This window comes from Myotis myotis, unplaced genomic scaffold (genome assembly GCF_014108235.1).
Source record: "Myotis myotis isolate mMyoMyo1 unplaced genomic scaffold, mMyoMyo1.p scaffold_m19_p_7, whole genome shotgun sequence".
NCBI classification, from domain to species: Eukaryota; Metazoa; Chordata; class Mammalia; order Chiroptera; family Vespertilionidae; genus Myotis; species Myotis myotis.
Genome location: NW_023416379.1, coordinates 74,585,246 through 74,606,203, shown reverse-complemented (window position 1 = coordinate 74,606,203; position 20,958 = coordinate 74,585,246). Strand labels below are relative to the sequence as shown.

General features: G+C 36.0%; 1 protein-coding gene across 1 annotated transcript in view; it reads right to left on the bottom strand.

Annotated features, from left to right (window-relative positions):
• COL21A1 (collagen type XXI alpha 1 chain) overlaps nucleotides 1-20,958 on the bottom strand; it is a 116,852-nt gene that overhangs the window by 77,744 nt on the left and 18,150 nt on the right. Inside the window, exons 3-9 of the mRNA XM_036318179.1 lie at nucleotides 18,621-18,789; nucleotides 18,315-18,531; nucleotides 15,601-15,774; nucleotides 14,519-14,596; nucleotides 12,568-12,576; nucleotides 12,230-12,313; nucleotides 5,195-5,257 (exon numbers count right to left, since the gene is read on the bottom strand). Coding sequence (XP_036174072.1) covers nucleotides 5,195-5,257; nucleotides 12,230-12,313; nucleotides 12,568-12,576; nucleotides 14,519-14,596; nucleotides 15,601-15,774; nucleotides 18,315-18,531; nucleotides 18,621-18,789 — 794 coding nt within the window. The remainder of the gene's footprint in view (nucleotides 1-5,194; nucleotides 5,258-12,229; nucleotides 12,314-12,567; nucleotides 12,577-14,518; nucleotides 14,597-15,600; nucleotides 15,775-18,314; nucleotides 18,532-18,620; nucleotides 18,790-20,958) is intronic.

Sequence of the window (20,958 nt, the reverse complement as noted above, 5' to 3'; positions counted from 1 at the left end):
GGCAAAGTCCCTTTTGCCATGCAAGGTACCATATTAGCAGGTCTTTAAGATCAGAATGTTACCATTATTTTGTCTACCACAGTTGGTTAGTTCTTTCTTTAGCATCAGATATCATCTAACCACATCTAACGTCTAATATTTCCTAACATCTAATACCAAATACTACATAGCTACATCTATATCTATAATAATAAAAATGTAATATGCTAATTAGACTGGATGTCATTCCAGACATCCTTCCAGATGAAGCCAGGGCTGGAGGGAAGCCTGGGTCCCGGGTGCCAGAGGGAAGCCGGTGCCAGCAGCCGGGGGAAGGAATGCCTACTCTTGCATGAATTTCATGCATCGGGCCTCTGGTCTATACATAAAATCACATACACATACATGAAAACATGTACATGTACTGAAGGTAATGAGACAATATGTCTATGATAGCTTAAATAAGACTCAGAGCAATATCCATGATTATTGTATCAGGCTAATTGCAACAAATTTCCAGCGCTTTCATTCATGGCAAGATATTGATAAAGAAAAAATTAAATGAAGCAAACTAGAACTGATAGCCTGTGAAAGGCCTGCTCAGCACTCATTTCCAAATATTGCCCAGGACTTTTCACCACTGATAAATACAAAAGCCTAAATAAGTTAGCAGTGTTGGGTTGTTGTGAGATGCCAGCAGATGACACCTCAGCCTGTGAAGTGTATCTGCTTTGGAGCATGCAGCTGCCAGGAACAGAAAGTGTACATCCCAGGGAAGGGGTCTCTAGGCAAAGGAAGGCTCATATTTATAAAACTCATCTCATCCACTGTGATTAGATCAGAACCTACACAGGACCTCAGGCAGTATCTTTGGTGGGATTAGGAGGTGCAGTGAGGGAATGCAACAAATTCATGTGACTCTAAGTTAAAGTGAGAAAGGGATGAACTGTAAGAGACACTGCAAGGCTAATGCTGGAGATGAGAGGAGTTAAGGATAAAGGTAAAAGGGACATGTTGGGTTTGGAATCTACTCATTTCATTCTATCAAAATAGAACCACTCTGATAAATGTCACCCTATTTTCTGAACTACACCACCTCGCTATTTCTGTACTTATTGGCTTGGTTCTCTAGCCAATATGAAGGTTTAACTACTCATGTTTTTATCCAGGATGAACTGGAACCAATGCTTTCCAACCTACCGAAAGAATTTTCTTTCTGCAAAGATCTCAAATAACCCACCCAAATCATCATTTTTTTTTCCTTCTGCTTCATTTTTTTCATCATGAAACATGCTATAATATCTCCCATCTTTTTAAAAACCTTACTTTGGCCCTATCTGGTTTGCTAAGTGGTTAGAGCATCAGCCCACAGACCAAAGGGCTTTGGGTTCAAGTCCCAGTCAAGGGTACATACCTTGGTTGCAGGCTGGAATGCCAGCGGGGGTGGGGCCATGTGTGGGAGGCAATCAATCAATGTCTCTCTCTCTCTCTCTCTCTCTCTCTCTCTCTCCCCCCCCTCCCCCCCCTTCCCCGCCCTCCTCCTCCCTCCCTCCTACTTTTTCTAAAAATCAATGAAAAATATCCTTGAGTGAGGATGATTGAAAAGAAAACCACACAAACCTTCCTTTTATCCCACAGACTCCCCATGCTATTACTCCATTTCTCTGTTTCTCGTTATAGCCCTCAGAAGCATCTATAGTCACTGTCACCATTTTATTTCCTATTCTCTCTTGAACCCATTTCAATCTAGCTTTTGTACTCCTCCTCCCTGAAACTCCGTTTACCAAGGTCCTTAATTACCTGCACACAGCAAATCCATCTGGGCATAGAACTCATTTTCTCAATCTCTTGATAACAATGACACAACTGATCACCCGCTTCTTGAAACTTGGCTCCTGGAATGTCACACTCTCCTGGTATTCCTCCTACTTCACTGGTCATTCTTTCCCAACTCCCGTGGCTGGATCCTCTCCTTTTTTCCTCTGTAAGAGAGCCCTAAGCTCAGTCCACTGCTCCTTCTCTTCTCCAGTTATTTGTACTTACTCCCTAAATAATCGCATCCACTCCGGTGGCTTCAGATGTCTCCACATGCTAAAGTTTCCCAACTGGGTATTTTCCTTCTCAAACATATCCATGAAATCAAGATTCCTATATCTAATATCCTAGGAGACAACTTCAGCATGTCCAAAAATGCAATTTCTATTTCCTCTGCAAAACTTACATCTCCCAAGTATTGCTCAGCTCAGTAAATGGCACCATAATTCACCCAGTTGCTCAAGCTCTAATCCACTAAGTCTTCCTTGACTCTTTTTCTCATGCTTCACTTGTATTTTAACAGAAATAATCATCAGTTTTACATTAAAAAACAATCTAGAATCTGACCACTTCTCTTCCCCACCACCACATCACTGTAGTCCAGGCCACTCTTACGTCTCAGGATACTGAAATAACCTCCTATCTGGCCTCCTGCTTCCACTCTTGCCCCATATTAACAGGGTGTGGCAAAAGTAGGTTTACAATTGTTCATATGGTATATAATTCAATAATGAATAACTAATAATACAAGAATAAACTGTTTCACATACTCACAACTGTAAACCTACTTTTGTGCCATCCTGTATATTGCTCTTTCTAAAAAGTCAGATCAAGTCACTTTCCTTCTCAAAATCCCCAAAGAGATTGCCACTATAGCATATTTAGAATGAATTCCGGTGGGTTAGTTGAGCCTCACTGCCCCATTACCCAGCTCCTCAGCCCCAATCACCCAGCTCCTCAGCCTCAATCACCCAGCTTCTCAGCCCAAATCATCCAGCTCCTCAGCCTTAATCACCCATCTCCTCAGCTCCCTGCAGCTACCATTGGCTATCATTTTGTTGCCTCTTCAGAATCCCTTCTTTGACCATCTCTCTCTCTAGAGACTCACCTGCATAATCAACCCTTCTCCCATGCAACACTGGTGTCAATAGCCCCAGAACATCATTACTCTTCAAAAACTGGCTGTATTTTTTTTGTATTAAATTTGTCAGCACCTCCCAGGGACATGACAAGATCCTCTTTCATCCCAATGGGGTACTGATGTTTAACATTAAGCCTACAGTGCTTTAACTGCTCAAACATTATTGGCTCATAATAGAAATTTTCTCCTTCTTCATGGCAACAGTTAATGTCTCATGATAAAAAAACTCTTAGGAGATACTTTTTTGGTGGCAACTATTTAACATCCAAAAGCTAATCTCTTATGTTTATTTACTGGTATAAATATTCTGATAGTAACTTACCTGTAAATATTTGCCAAAAATGCTCTAAAGTGGACCTGCTTTATGTTTCTTTAACTCATAAATGCCCCTTAAGTTCTCTTGAACCTTAGAGGATATTATTTTGTTTGGCAAATTATAAGTGTACAGAAGTGCATTCATTCTTAGGAAAATAATATAACCTTAAAAAGAATTTTAATGAATAAAATAAACTGATGAACAAAATAGATCCAGAGACAGAAGCATGGACCAGATTATTGAATCTCAGAGGGAAGGTGGGGGGAGGGTGGTGGAAATAGATCAACCAAAGACCTTGTATGCACATATTCATAACCCATGGACACAGATAATTGGGTGGTGAAGGCCTGGGGCACAGGGCAAGGAAGGCTAGAAGGGGTCAATGGAGGAAGAAATAGGACATATGTAATCATTTCAACAATAAGGATTTAAAGGAAAGAGTTTTAATTTGTGTGAGAGAATTTCAATCTAAAATGAAACTGGAAGATATAAAATGGAAAATCTCATGCATGTGCAGAAAAATAAAACTTAAAGGAATGAGAAACTGATTTCCCATAAATGCCTGATTTACAGAAAACTGACAATGTTAGAACTTTCTTAAATGATAAAAAACTTGATCATGGGTTGCCTCATATCAACCTCGGAAAGTTTTGCTCATGGTTCCCAGAGGCATGAACAAAAACTGTCTGGATTGAGCTTTGCATGTATGAAGACTGGTTTTTGCCTGCTTGAGGAATTTTCAACACTAATCTCCATTTGTTCATGATTTTAACTGAACTCTTCCCTCTTTACATTCCTTCTCCACAAATATCAAACCCTCAAGACACTTGGTACAGTTTGTGTGTCCTGAATTACAATTCCTCTACTATTCCCAAATAAACATGTCTTTTTGAAAATTCTGAGCTTGACACAATTTATCTCTACTTAGGTCAACCCTTGGGAATTTTCATAGATGTGAAGGGAAAATATAAAAGGATTTCTGAAAATAACTAAATATTGATACTAAGAATTCACTGAACAAGTTTTTAAATGTTGCAGAGATGTATGCAATTTTGAAGCATCTCATTTCATTCTATCAAAATAGAACCACTCTGATAAATGTCACCCTATTTTCTGAACTACACCACCTCGCTATTTCTGTACTTATTGGCTTGGTTCTCTAGCCAATATGAAGGTTTAACTACTCATGTTTTTATCCAGGATGAACTGGAACCAATGCTTTCCAACCTACCGAAAGAATTTTCTTTCTGTAAAGATCTCAAATAACCCAAACCATCATTTTTTTTTAGGAACATAATACCTAAAAAATCACTAGAATGCTAATTCTATTGAGCAAGCCAGCCTGGATGCTCCCCTCAGCTTGACTAAACTTCAGACTGGCTTCTTCTTGACCCTAGGCCTGCCTTTCCTGAGAAGATTTACTTTCGAAAATTCGTAATTGTAAATTCTTTACCTGCCCCTTTGAGTTGTAAATCTTTTTAAAAACCTTCTTAACTAATTTTACAACTAGTAAGGAAGATCCTTCTCAAGGACCAGCCCTCTGCAATGTAGTCTTCAAAAAAGATAAGTGTCTGCATCTATCAGTCTGTGTGGGAGGGCAGTACCCTAACTTCCATGGGTGCCACTTAGCAAACACAGATGGCAGATGGCTTACTTACCTACTGAGGAAAATGTCTGCCAAACTCAGGCTAACTCAAGTTGCTCCATCCCACTGATCAACCTCCCCTCCCGCCCCCCAAAGTCCTCCAGTACTTTTCCACTAGCTCACTCCAGCACTCAAAAATCCACCCTCCTTTTGTTTGACCTAAGTGGAGTTCAATCTCTCTCCCCTATTCCAATAGTCTTAGATAGAGTCTCCCTTGCCTGTTTAACTTTGCCAGGTGAAACTTTATCTTTGACACTATAATCCCAGGACTGGAGATGACTAAGCTTTCAGTACTCACAGGCTTACCATCTTGACCAGGCTGTCCAGGGTAGCCAGGGTTCCCAGGCTGTCCAGGGTCACCCTAGAGAGGAAGAAAAACTTCTCAATACAAAACAACAACTATATTGGTGCAGTCAGAGCCCATCAAGGTTCAGAGCCAATTCCATTAAAGGCAGCTATTTGTTATGTTAAAAACAAACAAACAGAATTCCTAAAATGGGGATTAGAAAAAATGATACCATATTCTAAATGCCTAGCTTAACGAATAAAGGCTTTTTAGTATATAAAACTTACAGTGATTTATTTGTGTGCGACTACCAGGTATAATAGGTAAAGTACATTTCCCTGATGTAAAATGTTAATAATTAAAACAGGGTACACTTTTAGAATTCTAAAAAAATGATTAAGTATCATAGCAAATACAGTTTAAATGAGAGTAATATTTCACTCATTGTCTACAGACTTAATTCTATTCTATATGTTATACTACAGATACCACTGACCTATGATATAATAAGTCAATTCATAATTATTTATTAAGAAAAAAACAGTTAAAAGCCATGTGATTTTATACATGGGACTCACATTTAAAGCTGCACAACAGTAATTTCTTTAAATCCAGTCAATGTGCCTCTTTGCCTATATTTAGAATGTCATTGAACGTGCTAAAATTCTAAAACTTGAATACTTTTATGAGAGTGAGGCCCAAGCCAAACAACCCTTTAGTCTTTAAGTACATGTAATACCTAAGAAATGAAGAAATGACCTTTGCTCTCATAAACCAGAGATCTTCAAAGAACATTATTCTGTACAACATGGCAATGAGCCCAGGCACATTTTATGGAACTCTAGACTGTTGTGCAATGGCCAGTACTGACCATTAAGAGGATCACCAACCTTAAAACAAAACAAGGAAAGCAATATTTTTTTTTGAGGTGAGGTTGTTTTATAATTTAACTCTAAGAAATACTTCACAAATCTATAATAATAAAAGGGTAATATGCTAGTTAGACTGGGCGTCTTCCGGACATCATTCCGGACATCCTTCCTGATGAAGCTGGACCAGCCTGGGTCCTGAGTGCCTGCAGGCGGCCCAAGGGAAGCCAGCCCAGGTCTCGTGTGCCTGCGGGCGGTCCGAGGGAAGCTGGTAAGGCAGCCCAGGTCCCAGGTGCCAGAGGGAAGCCAGTGCCGGCAGCCGGGGGAAGGAAGGCCTACTCTTGCAGGAATTTTCATGCATCAGGCCTCTAATATATATATATATATATATATATATATATATATATATATATATATACATGCCTAAGCAACTGAATGACCGAACGACCGAATGACCGGTCGGCTGGTTGCTATTATGCACACTGACCACCAGGGGGTAGAAGTTCAATGCAGGAGCTGCCCCCTGGTGGTCAGTGCACTCCCACAGCCAACCTCCCGAGGCAGGCCAAACTTCTGCGCACCCCCACCCCCATTAGCCCTGATCACTGGCCAGGCCTAGGGACCCTACCCATGCACAAATTTGTGCACCGGACCTCTAGTAATATCATATTCATCTATTACTGAGTTCATGAGGTCCACATGGGACATCTTGCCAAAAAAACACAAAGTCTTGGCCATCAGTACCAATAAATTCCTGCACAGAGACAACTGATTTTCAACTCAATAATTCTTCACTATTTTCAACAAGAAATCATTCACACAGAACCCCAGTGATTATACATTAACTAAGGTTACTTCCACAGAGCCAGCTTTCCTGGTTGGAAATACTACTTCAGGCTACTGGCTAGGGAGATTTGTTCCTGAAACTAAACAGGAAAAATGGAAAGAACTGTGTGAACTCAATAAAGGAGCCAATGAAGAAGGGATGGGCTCTTCACTTAGGAGTCGCCCAAGAGGCTCAGTATAAGAAAAGGTTGAAAAAAAGGAAAATGTCTTTTTTAAAAGAGAGAATCACTGTAAATCTAGAGAGAAAAACAATGCTGAAACATTTAATGTCTTGCTAAGAAGGCATAATTTGAAATTCGGATCCAAGGATTCCAGTGTTAACTAAGAAGCAACATTCTGTCTCTCTAGAGTGCTAGAATGTTTCTCTCCTTATTTTCAGGGGATCCCCATTAATCTCTAGCCTCCCTGCCATCCTTCTCCATCCATGTTCATGTTGGACTCACTGCCTTTCAGTAAATTCCATTGTTCTTTTCTCCCGGGAAGAAGATTTTCTTCCCTTTCTATGTAAGCGTCATTATGCCAAAACGTGCTATCGCTGCAGATTCCTTGTAACTCCATTTCCTCCTGATGTCTTTTTCTTTTGAAATGCTATAGCAGCCCCTGTCTCACTGATCACTTCTTCATAACTGGAGTTTTCTCAATTTTTTCTTGATTAGTCTTCTTCACTTATCATTTGGATTTATATTCCTTGAAACATGGTCCATATTTTCTGCTTTTTTTTTTCCAATGCTGTAAATCAAGTAGAGATTCAATAACTACTTGCTGATTGATTTATTTCAAATCAGATCTCCTGTTAATGACCTCTTTACTTGCAGAATATTAATTATCCACAAAATCTAGGACATAGAAAGTCTCTGAGAAGGTTTAACCTCTATTATGATGAGCCTGAAATAAAACTTTGGCACAAAAAGAAACAGAATTTGTTTCTATGCTACACAGAAGTACAAAACACACTTAACAATAACATTTTAAATGAGTCAAAACCAAGTTTCCAAGGGGAAAAAAATCACCCACAAGATAAACCCAGCGTGACTTCATAAGGACCATAACACTGGTCAATAGCTCCACAAACGAAAAGTAATCTCTTTTGCAGGTTTTATTACTACTGATAGATTTTAATCATTGTTTTGACCACTACCCTACTGATTTATTTGCAAGATCTCAGGTAGTTTGGTGTTGTTTCCATAAAATTGAAAGAATAAAATAAAATCCTAACTAATTTTGGAGAGAAGGCCAACTAGAATAAAAATTCCATTTTATTACTGTAATAAAAGCTGACACCCAATCTTTATTGGTTGTTGACTGTATGCTAGGGACTGCTCTTAAAAATTTACATACACTAAATGACTTCTCATAAGAATACCACAAAGCAAGTAATCTTATTATTCCCATTTTATATGCAGGAAAAGTGAGGCCTGAGAAGGTTAGGTAACTCACTCAAGGTCACAGAGCAGTAGTGGGGATGGAATTTGAAATCATCCAATTCTGCTCCATAGTCCCTGTGTCTACACACTACTCACCCTGACTACATTAAAATTCAAAAACTAATCAGAGCCAGACCTGGGGACTGCTAGTAAATTGAACATGGAAAAAGATTTCCAAATGCATTAAATTAGACATATGACTTATCCTACAATTGTGAGTAAATTCTCAATCACTTTCTCCTAATTTAGTTGAAGCATTTGCATTCTTTGAATTTTTAAAAATATGTATCCAACTGAAAAGCAAAACTTACTTATGTTGAACTGAATTTGTGCCAAAGGATTTTTGAGTTGTCGACAGGAGTGGAAATGTCATGGATTGAGCTAAACCATCTCTGAACGTGGCCTCTCAAGCAGTGTAATTATGAATAATTAAAATGAAAAATAGCTGTGCTTGCAAAAGCAAGCTAATATTTTAAGTTACTCATCTAAAAGAAATGTCTTTGGAGCTCTTCATGTAGGACCAAATCCCATGTTATCAAGCCCTTTTCTCAAACTCTTTGTGCCTTCATTCTAGTCTTGGTCTCCACAGGAGTATCTGACCTAAGACCTATCCCATTCTCCAAAACCAGCCTCTTCCCTCCCTCAAAACTCAAACACCCACTCTCTTAGGCAAGGAAGAATCAACTGAGCCTCGGGAAATTAACATAAAAATGTAAATGCCTAGTGGCCCCTGAAATTTTCCAAAGCCTTTTTGTATTCAGACAGAGGATACTTTGAAAGTCCAAATGAATCTCTTTGATGTAGAATTATGAGGGTGAAACATAGGGCATCAGAAGGAATACAGCTGGAGAGAGAGTGGCATTTCAGAGCAAAGAATTTATTAAGAAATTGTTCCTTTCTAAAAAAAAGCAAAAAAAAAGCTTTCTTTTCACTTTTGAACTAATACATCTAACATTTAAGGTTAGATCAAGTGTAAAGTGTGTCCCCACAAATGTTCCTGTGTCTACTGAAAGTGATGAAAGAAGCTCCCATCTGCATGTTAAGGTCTTTCAAAAGGGAGTTCTTTGTCAACTGGAGATTGCTGGACTTTTCATATAGAACAAAGGCATTCCAGATAAGTTAGTAAGGAGGAGGGGTATATCTTATTTTTTCAATGATTTCATAATTCATTAAATTAAAAAAGTATTACTATTAAACACTGGGTTAGATAGTAGAATTCCAAAGGAGAGTTTAGTTTGTATTTGCCTTCATTGTGAAGTACCTGCATGTAAAAATTACTCCAATAGATTCATTTATTAATTTACTTACTTCCTAGGTTTGACACTAAGGATACAAAATAAGCAAGCTATGTTCAAGGCATTCACAGTCCAGTAACAGATATATTTTTCTTTGCTTATTAAAGAGTTATAATGTCATGATAAGTGTGTGGTATTATAGTTCATTTGACCTGTTTTTTTTAATAGGGTTGTCATATTTTTTTGGAAAGTTCAAGAATTGATAACAGATGACATTATCTTAGAATAAGCACTTACCCACCTAGCCATAGAAGACTCCTCTGTTTTACTCACAGGATTCCTAGAACTCTATTTCTGGCTAATAAAATAACTAGATCTATTTTTCACAGGTAACTCTGATTGATAGATATCTGCAAAGCTTTCCAGAAAGCATCAAAGACAGCCAAAAAGTCTCAATTTGATCTATAGTAAAATTGCTTCATCTCAATTAATTCCAGTTTTGTTGATCTAAATAAAACCCTATCAATTTTCCAAGACACAAATTCTCTACAAGAAGTGCATGAAACCCAGAGTGTTGCTAGGGATTCTGTTTTCCACATACAGGTCCCTGATGTGGCTAAGGAACCACTTCCAGGGGAAAGAGCCTTAAAAGGATGGAGGAGTGTGTGTGTGTGTTCCTCTCTTCCAGCCAGATTTTCTGAAGAAAATGGGAAGCAGATCAAGAAGGCACGCCAACATGAAGATTGGTGGAAAACTGCAATTTCACTTAAAGTAATAGGTGGCAATGGGGTTACATTATGACTAAGAAAAGAGAATGAAAATGAGGAACACGTGAAACTTAGAAATATTGGATATCGGATAAGACAAAGAGTGCTCTAAAAGTTTGTTGTAGAAACATATGTGAATAATAAACAGTGACACCACAAGATCCCTAATGAACCACTAATGAAGAATCAGAAAACATCAAAAGCATCTGATTCCTCCTCAAAAGTGGACAGCCCTTTAGAGACCCTGGGGGGACCAGAATCATTAAGAGTGAGGAGAACACTCTGGGCTTTTAGAGAATAGGCAACATGGAACTCTGGTTTCCATATTGTATTTCTTGCAGATCAAATCATTTTTATGTATAACATTTCAGTATTGTAAATACATTTTAAAAAGAAGTCTGCTGGTAGGTCACAGCAAGCTGTCTTATATTCTCCTTGGAACATTTATAGGTATTTCTCATTAATGTCAAGGCATCCAAAATAACAGAGTTAGTTTAACTAAAGAATTCTTTGGTTAACTTTCTGAAAAGCAATCTGAAAATAGTTTACAATAGTAAATTAATTATAATATACTGAAGTCAAATTCCAAACCAAATAGATTCACTTTAAATGAAATATTGAATGTAAACTTTTATTTCTTAAATTTAATTTCTTTATTGATTTTTAACAGCTAGGCTTGAAGTATTTCATGAACTATTATACGCAAATGAATGGGAGAAATATGTATAAAAGATAGGAAGAATTAAATTATCTTAGCAGTCCAGAAGCTACGATTTTTTTAGTCATGGTGATTGAAATACTAAGAAAATTCCATCTAGCCCTAGTCATTTGGCTCAGTGGATAGAGCATTGGCTATCAGAGTGAAGGGTCTGGGTTTGGTTCAGGTCAAGGGCACATGCCTGGGTTGAGAGCTCAATCCCCAGTAGCGGGTGTCTAGGAGGCAGCCAATCAATGATTCCCTCTCATCACTGATGTTTCTAGCTCTCTCTCCCTTCCTCTCTAAAATCAATAAAAATATATTTTCAAAAAGAGAAAATTCCATCTAAATATAAATTATAATTCATATTTAAGAAAAAAATTTATGGTCACCTAAGGTAATAGACGATCAATACAGAAAACACTTTTTCCCTAGAGAGTCATACTTGCTTTCAAGTTAGACATTATTTGTATTAGGTAATTTTTAAAATAATATTAAAAATATTATAGTGAACAGACCACTTCTCAGTATCTTAGGGTGTGTCTCTGATGCCATAGTAAGCATCAACTTACTTAAAAACTTAGTCATTCATATTTAATAACATGGGAACATATCAAAGTATTTTGTTATATAAAAAATAAACTGGTTATAAAATAGTATGTACATCACAGCTCCAAACATACTTTCCCAATGTAATTACTACATGATTAAGTGAAATAAATGCATATACCTCCATTTTTAGAATTAGACATCTAACACAACATTAAATCAATTTTAAATTTCTTCTCCATTTTTCTATCTGAAAATCATTTTGACAAATTAAGATCTTAGACATTTAAGAATTCAGAGTATATCTTAAAGGCCCTTTCTTAATTTTTTACCAAGATGTAAGAATCATTCTGGGATCTAGCAGCAGTGTTGAGGGAGGGGAATGGAGAGGGAGCAAACAGATAAATAAGCAAACTAATATTGCTCCCTCACTCTACTGTGGGCTAGCAGTATCAGTTTTAGGTTCAAAGACAAATATGGACTAGGATATGCTTTTTAAAAGGTCACTAACACTCAGGTTTTAAGATGTTCTAAAGCATTAGGTGAAAATTTCATAACAGGGTCCATGGTGATTTGGAATTTTGTGGAAACTCCAAATTTGGAAGCTCTTGTTTGTATATTTTAACAACAACAAAAAAAAGCATTTTCAGTATTACTCACTTTGGGGCCTTGTAGTCCTGGTTTTCCAGGAGGACAAACACAGGGAGCTGAAGTTGAACCTACATCACTGGGGCCATTGAGACACTACGAAGACAAAAATGGAAATAAACATGGAAAGACGCATATATATGTATATGTACATATGTATCTGTATATTTTATTTAGCCTAAACTAATAAGAAATTCCCAATCACAAAACGGTATGAATACTAAATACACTCAAACTACATTTAAAAAGTGAGTGTAATTTATCTAAAATACTTACAGTTGATGAAAGGAAGCTAAACAGTCCCACAGTGCAAATATTACCTTAAGGAAAACAATAGTATCCAGGCCTACCTCGCCATTCTGAAAGAAAAACAATAACAAATGTGTTTGAAAATATGTTTTTAATTAAATTTCTATATTATCTTCCTAATTTTCAGATATTTCATTGTCCAGGTTATAGATGATTTAAGTATCAAAACCAACCTCTAAAAAATATATTTGCAATTACCCTAAAAAATTACTTATGTCTACATGTTATTATTACATTCACAGTAGGATAAACAAAGAAAATGAACAACAATAAAGAGTAGGAGAAAATTAAAATGCCAAAGCTGCTTAATATAATGACTATGCAGAAAAAATAATACATCAATGTGGAATGTACATGCTCTCTTGAACTTACTGGAAATCCTTTAAGAACCAGAGAAAAAAGCCAAAACATATCTAACCAAGTCCTAAAGAGCATGAATTAAATGTCATGCACTCCAGGGGCGCTTCTCCCTAAACAGTCTATTTCTTAGTGAATAAGTCACAATTTAAGACAGGTTAATAATCTTCCCAAACAATACCACATTATATCAGAAAATGAGAAGGTGGGAATAAAGGTATAGAAAGCAAACAAGCTACACCAAGTCACAGCTAAGAGGAAGGAAGGAGACATATAAGCACATACAAAAAAAACTGAATGTGAGAATTCAAAATCTGCCATGTAATGTTATGCCTTTATTATACGGAAGGGAAATGGTAACGGTTATTACAATGATGCAGAAATATCAATAAATAAAGTATGTACAATGGACTCTCAAAATGCAATAACATTAATATGTTTAGTAAAGATTTATATTCCAAATTATAAGTATCTAAAAGGTATATTGCTTAAGCAATTACCTATCTAGAATACCCATAATGAATCATTTGTAAAAGGTTCCATCTTTGAGTTTATTGTAGATCCATTAATATGTTGCTCAATGTCCTCAAGACTTCAGAACATGTGGATTCATAAGTTATTCAGTTTAATAAGGAAAAGGAGACTATGGCAGCATGACTATATAAACTAAAAAAGCTCAAATAGGGCTCAAATATCACTGGGAATCCACATTGTCAAAAAGTTTTACAACATTCACCGAAACTGGTTTGGCTCAGTGGATAGAGCGTCGGCCTGCGGACTGAAAGGTCCCAGGTTTGATTCCGGTCAAGGGCATGTACCTGGGTTGCGGGCACATCCCTAGTAGGGCGGGTGTGCAGGAGGCCGCTGATTGATGTTTCTCTCTCATCAATGTTTCTAACTCTCTATCTCTCTCCCTTCCTCTCTGTAAAAAATCAATAAAATATATTAAAAAAAAAAAAGTTTTACAACATTCTACATTATTTGCAATAGCAGCAGTGCTGCATACAATTTTTTGCCTAGGGGAAAAGAGACTGATTATATATATAATCAGTATATAATAATATAATATAATCAGACTTGTATATATAATCAGACTTTGTAACATTTAGCTTATAATCCTTTCTTTCTTAACACATCAATGAAAATAGCCAAATAAATATATCCTAGAAATATAAGAAGATCTTAGATAACAACAATAAAAATAAAACTATTGTTTGAAAAAATGTGCTGGTGAACAGGAAAATGAATCATTTCCTGCTCCAGAATGCGTAATATACTAATTATAAACTTAATTAAGAACAGAAATGTATTTCACACAAGATATTCAGACAAAATATCCTATAATTTTCTAGAGCAAGTCTAGTCATGCTTCTCATGAATATTAGGATAGTCACAACCAGACATGATGTGGGAAAAACAGTTTCTTGTGGTCTTTCATTCATACTTACACAGTGAAACATTAAAATTTTATTTCAATTATGAGCTTCAAAATATGTTTTAATCAATATAACTTTATTTGACAATTGAAAAAAATAACTCTATATATTAAGTTGAAACTCACATATTATCTGCTTTTTATTTATGGCTTTGAAAGTACTAGAGCAACACTTGGAAAAAATAATCCATCCTACTTACAAATCCGGGAATCTCGCATGCTGTCTCCCGGTTGTTCTGTTCTGGGTCACAGTAGATTCGCAACTTTTGGACATCAAACTAGGAACATAAACCCAGTCAAGTAAAAGTTGAGGCCCAAGTTAATTGTTTTATAAGAACAACTCAGAGACACGGTAACAGCCAATATAGTTAGCAATCATGGAAAGTTTAAATCACAGCATTCAGCTAAAACAATGAAAATATAAAATTTGAATACCTAGCATATAGTATTAAAGATGTGATAAAAACTTCTCTAGCACCAAAAATAAATCTCTGATTTCCGTAAGGAACCCAGTGGAGCTTTTTAGTACCCCTGTATTCAAAGCTAGCCTAGAGAGAACTTTCTAGGACACTTAAAAAGGGTGGCTCAAAAGCCATCTTTAGTCTCAGAGATTTAGTTGCTGGCATGGAATGTTGTGTGATGAGTAGGCCCAGCACCTGTTACTATTCAAATACTTACTATAAATTGACATGTAACATTAATATATAGAGACCACGTGTGCAATCACACATTTAAATGTGACAGCCTTCCCTTAATAAAAAGAGTGAGAAAGCCTTACTTTTCAAATAGAGGATTTTACAAGAAATGACTTTTACATGCACACTTCTCAACCCACACATAGATAGTCCACTTTAAAGAGATATTGAAAAAGTTAGTTTTGTTCATGAAGAACCCTGACATGCATTAATTTAATTTTATCTTCACAGCTGTAAAGAAATGTTTATAATGCTACTTACAACTCTAATCACATTGCCTTTTCCAAATTCATTACTTAATCTATGCCTCTCCTGGGATAGCGTATATGAAATTAATGTTTCATGAGAATGAGAATTCTACCCTGAACCCAGGGGAACATTTTTCTAAGTATTCTTATTAAATAGATTAAGTCTAATTTTGCATTTTCATACTTATACAGAAACACACAATTTCCCTGATGAACTGACCACATTTTTTAAGTATCTTAAAGAAATTCACAATTAAGTTAAATGTGATAAATACTATCAGAAAGGACAGAAAAAGCTCCATTTTATATAATGCAAAAAGCAAGTAATTACTTATCCACCTGAACAGTTTCTTCTTTCCCAGAGTATTTTCCAATTTGGGTTTGGCCACTGATGAAGATCCCTAAAACTGGATGTAAGGATTTATTTTCAATTTGTTGATCATCGATATATAGAGTTACATCCTGTTCTGTTACTAAGAGACGAATTTGATGCCAGCCTTCATCAAACAATGTCTATAGGAAGAAAATATAGAAGATTCATAGATAAAATTTCTAACAATCTTTTATTTTCTTCATGCTCATTCCTTTGCTGTCAACCATAAATCCACACCACATAAATTAGCTATACTACATACAAATTCTCTCTAACCCAAGCTGGGCCTCAAATGACATTCATCAATTATTTTATTAATCCCGAGAGTTTCTATTACATATCCCAAAGTAGTTGTGTCAAACAACACCCTCAAGGTCACAAATGAGGTCCTACTCTCTGAATCCAAATGATTTCTCTCATTCCTCATCCTTTTTACTTCATTGCAACTTTGGACTCCATAACTAGTCCCTTGTCTTTGATATTCTCACTCAACTTCCATGATTCAAACCCCCTTGATTATCTTCATTTCTTCTCCAATTGCTCATACTCTTACTCTTTGAGGACCCCTCTTCCTCAACCTGCCCTTTATTGAGGCATTCCCCACAAGTCTGTCCTTGACATCTTTCACTCTCCTCTTTGACTATCTCATCCATTCCTACAGGTCAATTATTACTTCTATGAACTAATTCCCATACTTACATCAACACATGGTACCTATAATTCCAATACTGCTAGGATAATTTGCCAGGATGTCTCACAATCAGCCTGACAGAGTATATTACAAAACAAACTTGGACTATCCCCCAAACTTTCTTCTTTTCCCTATTTCCCTTATATCACAGTATCTTCAGTTTCCTAAACCAAAACAAGTTTCTTTACCTCCTTCTCAGTGTCAATAACAAATAGATGCAAAGTTCTACCAAATATGTCTCCTAAACATGATTGAAATTCACTTCTTCATGTCCATTCTCACTGACATAAGTTAGACTCATGAGTAGCTTGCTTTATTTGAAAAATTTTCAAACATATCTCTATTTTGAACCCTTCCCTCTCCAGGCTATCCTTCATACCTCCATTATTCTCTCTCACTGGAGTTTTGTCACTGAACATGCCCCATCTTATTTTCTTATTTCCAGAATCTAACACAATTCCAAGATAGACTTGAAAGTATTGCGTATGAAAGAAAAAAAAAAGAAAAAGAGAGGAGAGAGTTTCTTTCACCATGACACATCTATGGTCAAGACTTTTGAACGGAATCCAGTCATCCACGGAATGAAGTCCATACCCCTGTGTGTGGCTTTCCAGGCCCCCACAAGTTGAGCTCATAACTTGATAGTCCCTTCTTTCATGCATCTTATACCCCAAACACAGGGGATACAAATTTCCATTCTCTAAATAAAAATTCTGAATTGTACAACACATGACTATTCAATATTGAACTATTGACCTAATGTGTCCTTATGTCTCTCCATCAAAATCCTCTACAAACATACTTCAAGGTCAGTCCAAAAACCATATCATTTATGAAGATTTTCTCATATTTTGTATTAGAATCCACTTTTCCCTCCAACTCTGCTAACTATGATATACTTCTATTAGATACCAGAAGCTTTAAATCTTTCATTATAAATAAGCTCCTTGAAGGAAAGAAACAAGCCTTATTTATTTTTCATTTTTCACAGAACCTAGAACATTGCCTTTAGTGAAAATGGCAGAAAACAATTTTTTTTTTAAATTTAATCTATTTACCAAATAAAGAAATTATATAAATGCATAATTTTACATATAACTTTGTACATTTCCTAAATTACATACAACATCAGCCTTTCATAATTATAATAAATATCAAAACTTGATTGCTTTTATCATCACATCTGTATTCTGAACACATGACTTAGAAAATACATTTTTCTTTTTAGTATATTTATTTTATTAAATATATCCCTTTATGGGGAATAAAATGTCCTTACAATTAATGTGAATTCTGCATCCATTTTCTGCCTGTATTTAATATTCTAACAAATGTCTTTATTTCAATATCCTATGGGACATGGCCATGTAAAACAGACCAACATATGCTTTGAAAATGACCAGACCTAAATTCAGTTTCTATTGTCACCACTTAACTAGCTCTGTTACTTGGAGTAGGAACTTAATATCTCTGAACCTTGGTTCCTTGTCTGTAAAATGGGAACAACAGGTTCTTCTTTAGGTGGTTATTACAATTCAATGTGCCTGACACTTAGTAGCAGACATTCAAAAATGTTAGTTCCTCCCACCCCTAAATTCCACATGGATTAAGAAAGAATTTTCCTGCCCGGATGGCATGGCTCAGTGGTTGAGCATTCACGTATGAACCAGGAGATCACGGTTCAATTATTGGTCAGGGTACATATTCAAGTTGTGGGCTCGATCCGCAATGTGGGGCATGCAGGAGGCAGCCAATCAATTATTCTCTCTCATTATTGATGTTTCTATTTTTCCCTTCCTCTCTGAAATCAATAAAAATATATTAAAAAAAGAATTTTCCTTCCTTTGTTTTTCCTTTCAATAAAGCAACATTGAAATCTGAAGCTGATATCTTTCCAGCCATGTTAAAATTATAGCTCTCTTCCCCCAATACATATAAACCTAACAGTGTTTCCTCATGAATAGCATAATCATATCCAGGCATCATTACCTTAACTCGAGGGTCAACAAAGGTGACCACTTGTGAGCCATTAACCACGCTGGTCGTTGTAAATAGTAATGTTTTATCCACACCATTTAAGGTAACTGCTATTTGTGGCCTTCCATCAATGGTTAAAATTCTCCATAAATCCCATATTTTCTTGACCTTAAATCTCTGAGTGGAGACAAATACATATGATGGAGGAAGACCTTCTGGAAAAACATTGCTAGAAAAAGAAGAACATGAATAAGCTTAAAGAATTCTCAACAAAGCTATAGACATATCAAAAAATATATATCAACACATAACATTTACCTTGTGAATTCTGATAGATCAACTTTTGATGTTACTTCATATCCTTTTATCTTTGTTGGTGAAAGCTGGATTCTTTTCTTAACCTTTTTCTTTACACCCAAGCCTAAAAGAATATCAAATCCCTTCTCATCTCGAGCTGCCACTGGAATTCGTGTTGGACAGACAGATTCTATAAATCAAAAGCAAAAGCAGTAAATGTTGATTAAGCATGGGATACTTCAATAAGAAAAATCAATAGAGGGATACTAGAGAATATAAGAATTATAAAATCTATATATGCATGCAAATATATATTAATGTATGTAAGTGTATTTTCTGAGAAAACATGGGAATTTTTTTGGCATTCGAGAGTGAAGTCTCAACTGTCTTTTCTCCCATTAAAAGGGGATACACATAAAACAGAAATGCAAGAGGAACATTTGGTAATGGATTATTTTAAACACTATGCTGAAGTTTATAAGTTACTATGTATTTTGAATATGGAGCAACCTAATACCTGGAGAGGCAGGAGGACACTGACACAGGATTCATGATTCTCATCCAGGATTTACTATTCATTAGTCACATGACTTTGGATAACTCTGAAATTTCTTGGATCTAAATGAATCCTAAGATTCCTTTCTTGCATAGGAAGCATTTGAGGGGTAAAAAAAAAAGTGTTGTTCTTCATATCCTTTCCAGTTCTAGCAGTTGATAATTCTACAGTTTAAATATCACTGGTTCTGTCACTCTGGAAGAAACTTAATTGTGGGTCTTCTGTTCACGAAATTTCTAAAAATGGGCCTATTATCTCTTCTATGATTAATGACATTATATATTATAATAATCATTTATAAATAAGTAAAAACTATTTCCTTAACAAGAAGAATTACAGTTTGCATTATACAGTCATCTATGTAAGTTATAAAATATAATATGCCTTTCACTTCTCTGGGAAACTAGTGTCTCAAATGAGGTGGAAATTTTTATATGGTTGAAATGCTATTAAACTGTTATGCTGTAGAAATGTTGTAATATTTTCAGATTCTTCCAAGGCCCTCATATAACATACACATTGAGCATGACTGCTTATATTTTATAGAGCAGCTAACAGAACAAAACAAGAATAAACTTCACTAAACATACCTTAAAGTAATCACTCTCTTACATAACATTAGGGAAAGGGGAAGGCATTATATTTATAACACCATAAAAAGTAATGAGATGAATTTCATTAGCCCAATATGTACAGTCATATCTTATACCACAGAATATTGGAAATAAAGGATTAACATAAATAAAATCAGATGGGTGTTTCCCTGGGAAGAGAGGTATTTTTTTCCTCTCAGGTCTTAAGATGCGAATTTTGAAGGGACCCAATCACATCCTTCTTGCTCTGGATAGTTTGGAGCTAACTCATGAGGAGATAGGTAAATCAGGCAAAAAGAAGATGTTGGTTAGATGTGTGATTCAGTGACTTTCATGAGGCACACCCTCCCAGCAATGTAAGGCTGATTTATTCCTACCCCACCTCAGGGGCAGGCTCTGTCCACTAAGATCACTTGTGGTCGACCAATGACTTTTATCAAACTCACTAATTCGAAAACTTTTTTGCTCATTTAGGGATAAGGAGTGAAAGAAAGCAGGAAGAGAGATCAAAAGAGCTGGTCTAGCTAATCCCTCCATATGAAAACATGAGAAGTAGGATACTCTATTACACAGTTGTAAATCATAAACCAATGCAAAAAATTAAAATGTTCCTGTCATTATGAGGCAGTATTTAGGAGGAGGATACACAAAACAATCAGTTCAAATGTATTTGATTTAAAACTGCAAAAGAAAAAAGTTCAGCTGAATAGAAAACGTTTTTAACATTACATCATAAGAATATTCAGATTGCAAGTGCACCTTCGATTTGCTTTACAAATGAAAAGTTATAAGATGCTGGCCAAAGAGCTCAGACTTAATACAAGAACTTTAGATTTAGACCTTAGCCTCTCTCATAACCTCTCATGAACCTTGGATTCTCATCTGTGAAGTGAGAATATGTAATTATCTCCACAGGTGATTACATATTGTCTGAGAATCAAATGTGGTGATGTATGCAAAAGTGCTCTGTAACTCCATAATTGCATGTGAGCAAAGGGAATAAAGCACACACTGCATCCATAATTTTCAATAATAAAATCCTTTTCACTGTAATCTAATTCCCCAGAATTTATAGAAAGCAGTGTGACAGTTTGTGGAATCAGGGATATAAATTAACAGCCACCATATAGCCATGTTTTCATGTTCACCTAGGCACATCTCTTCAGGGAAAATGTATTTAAATAATTTTTTGGAGGAATAACCTTCTCCC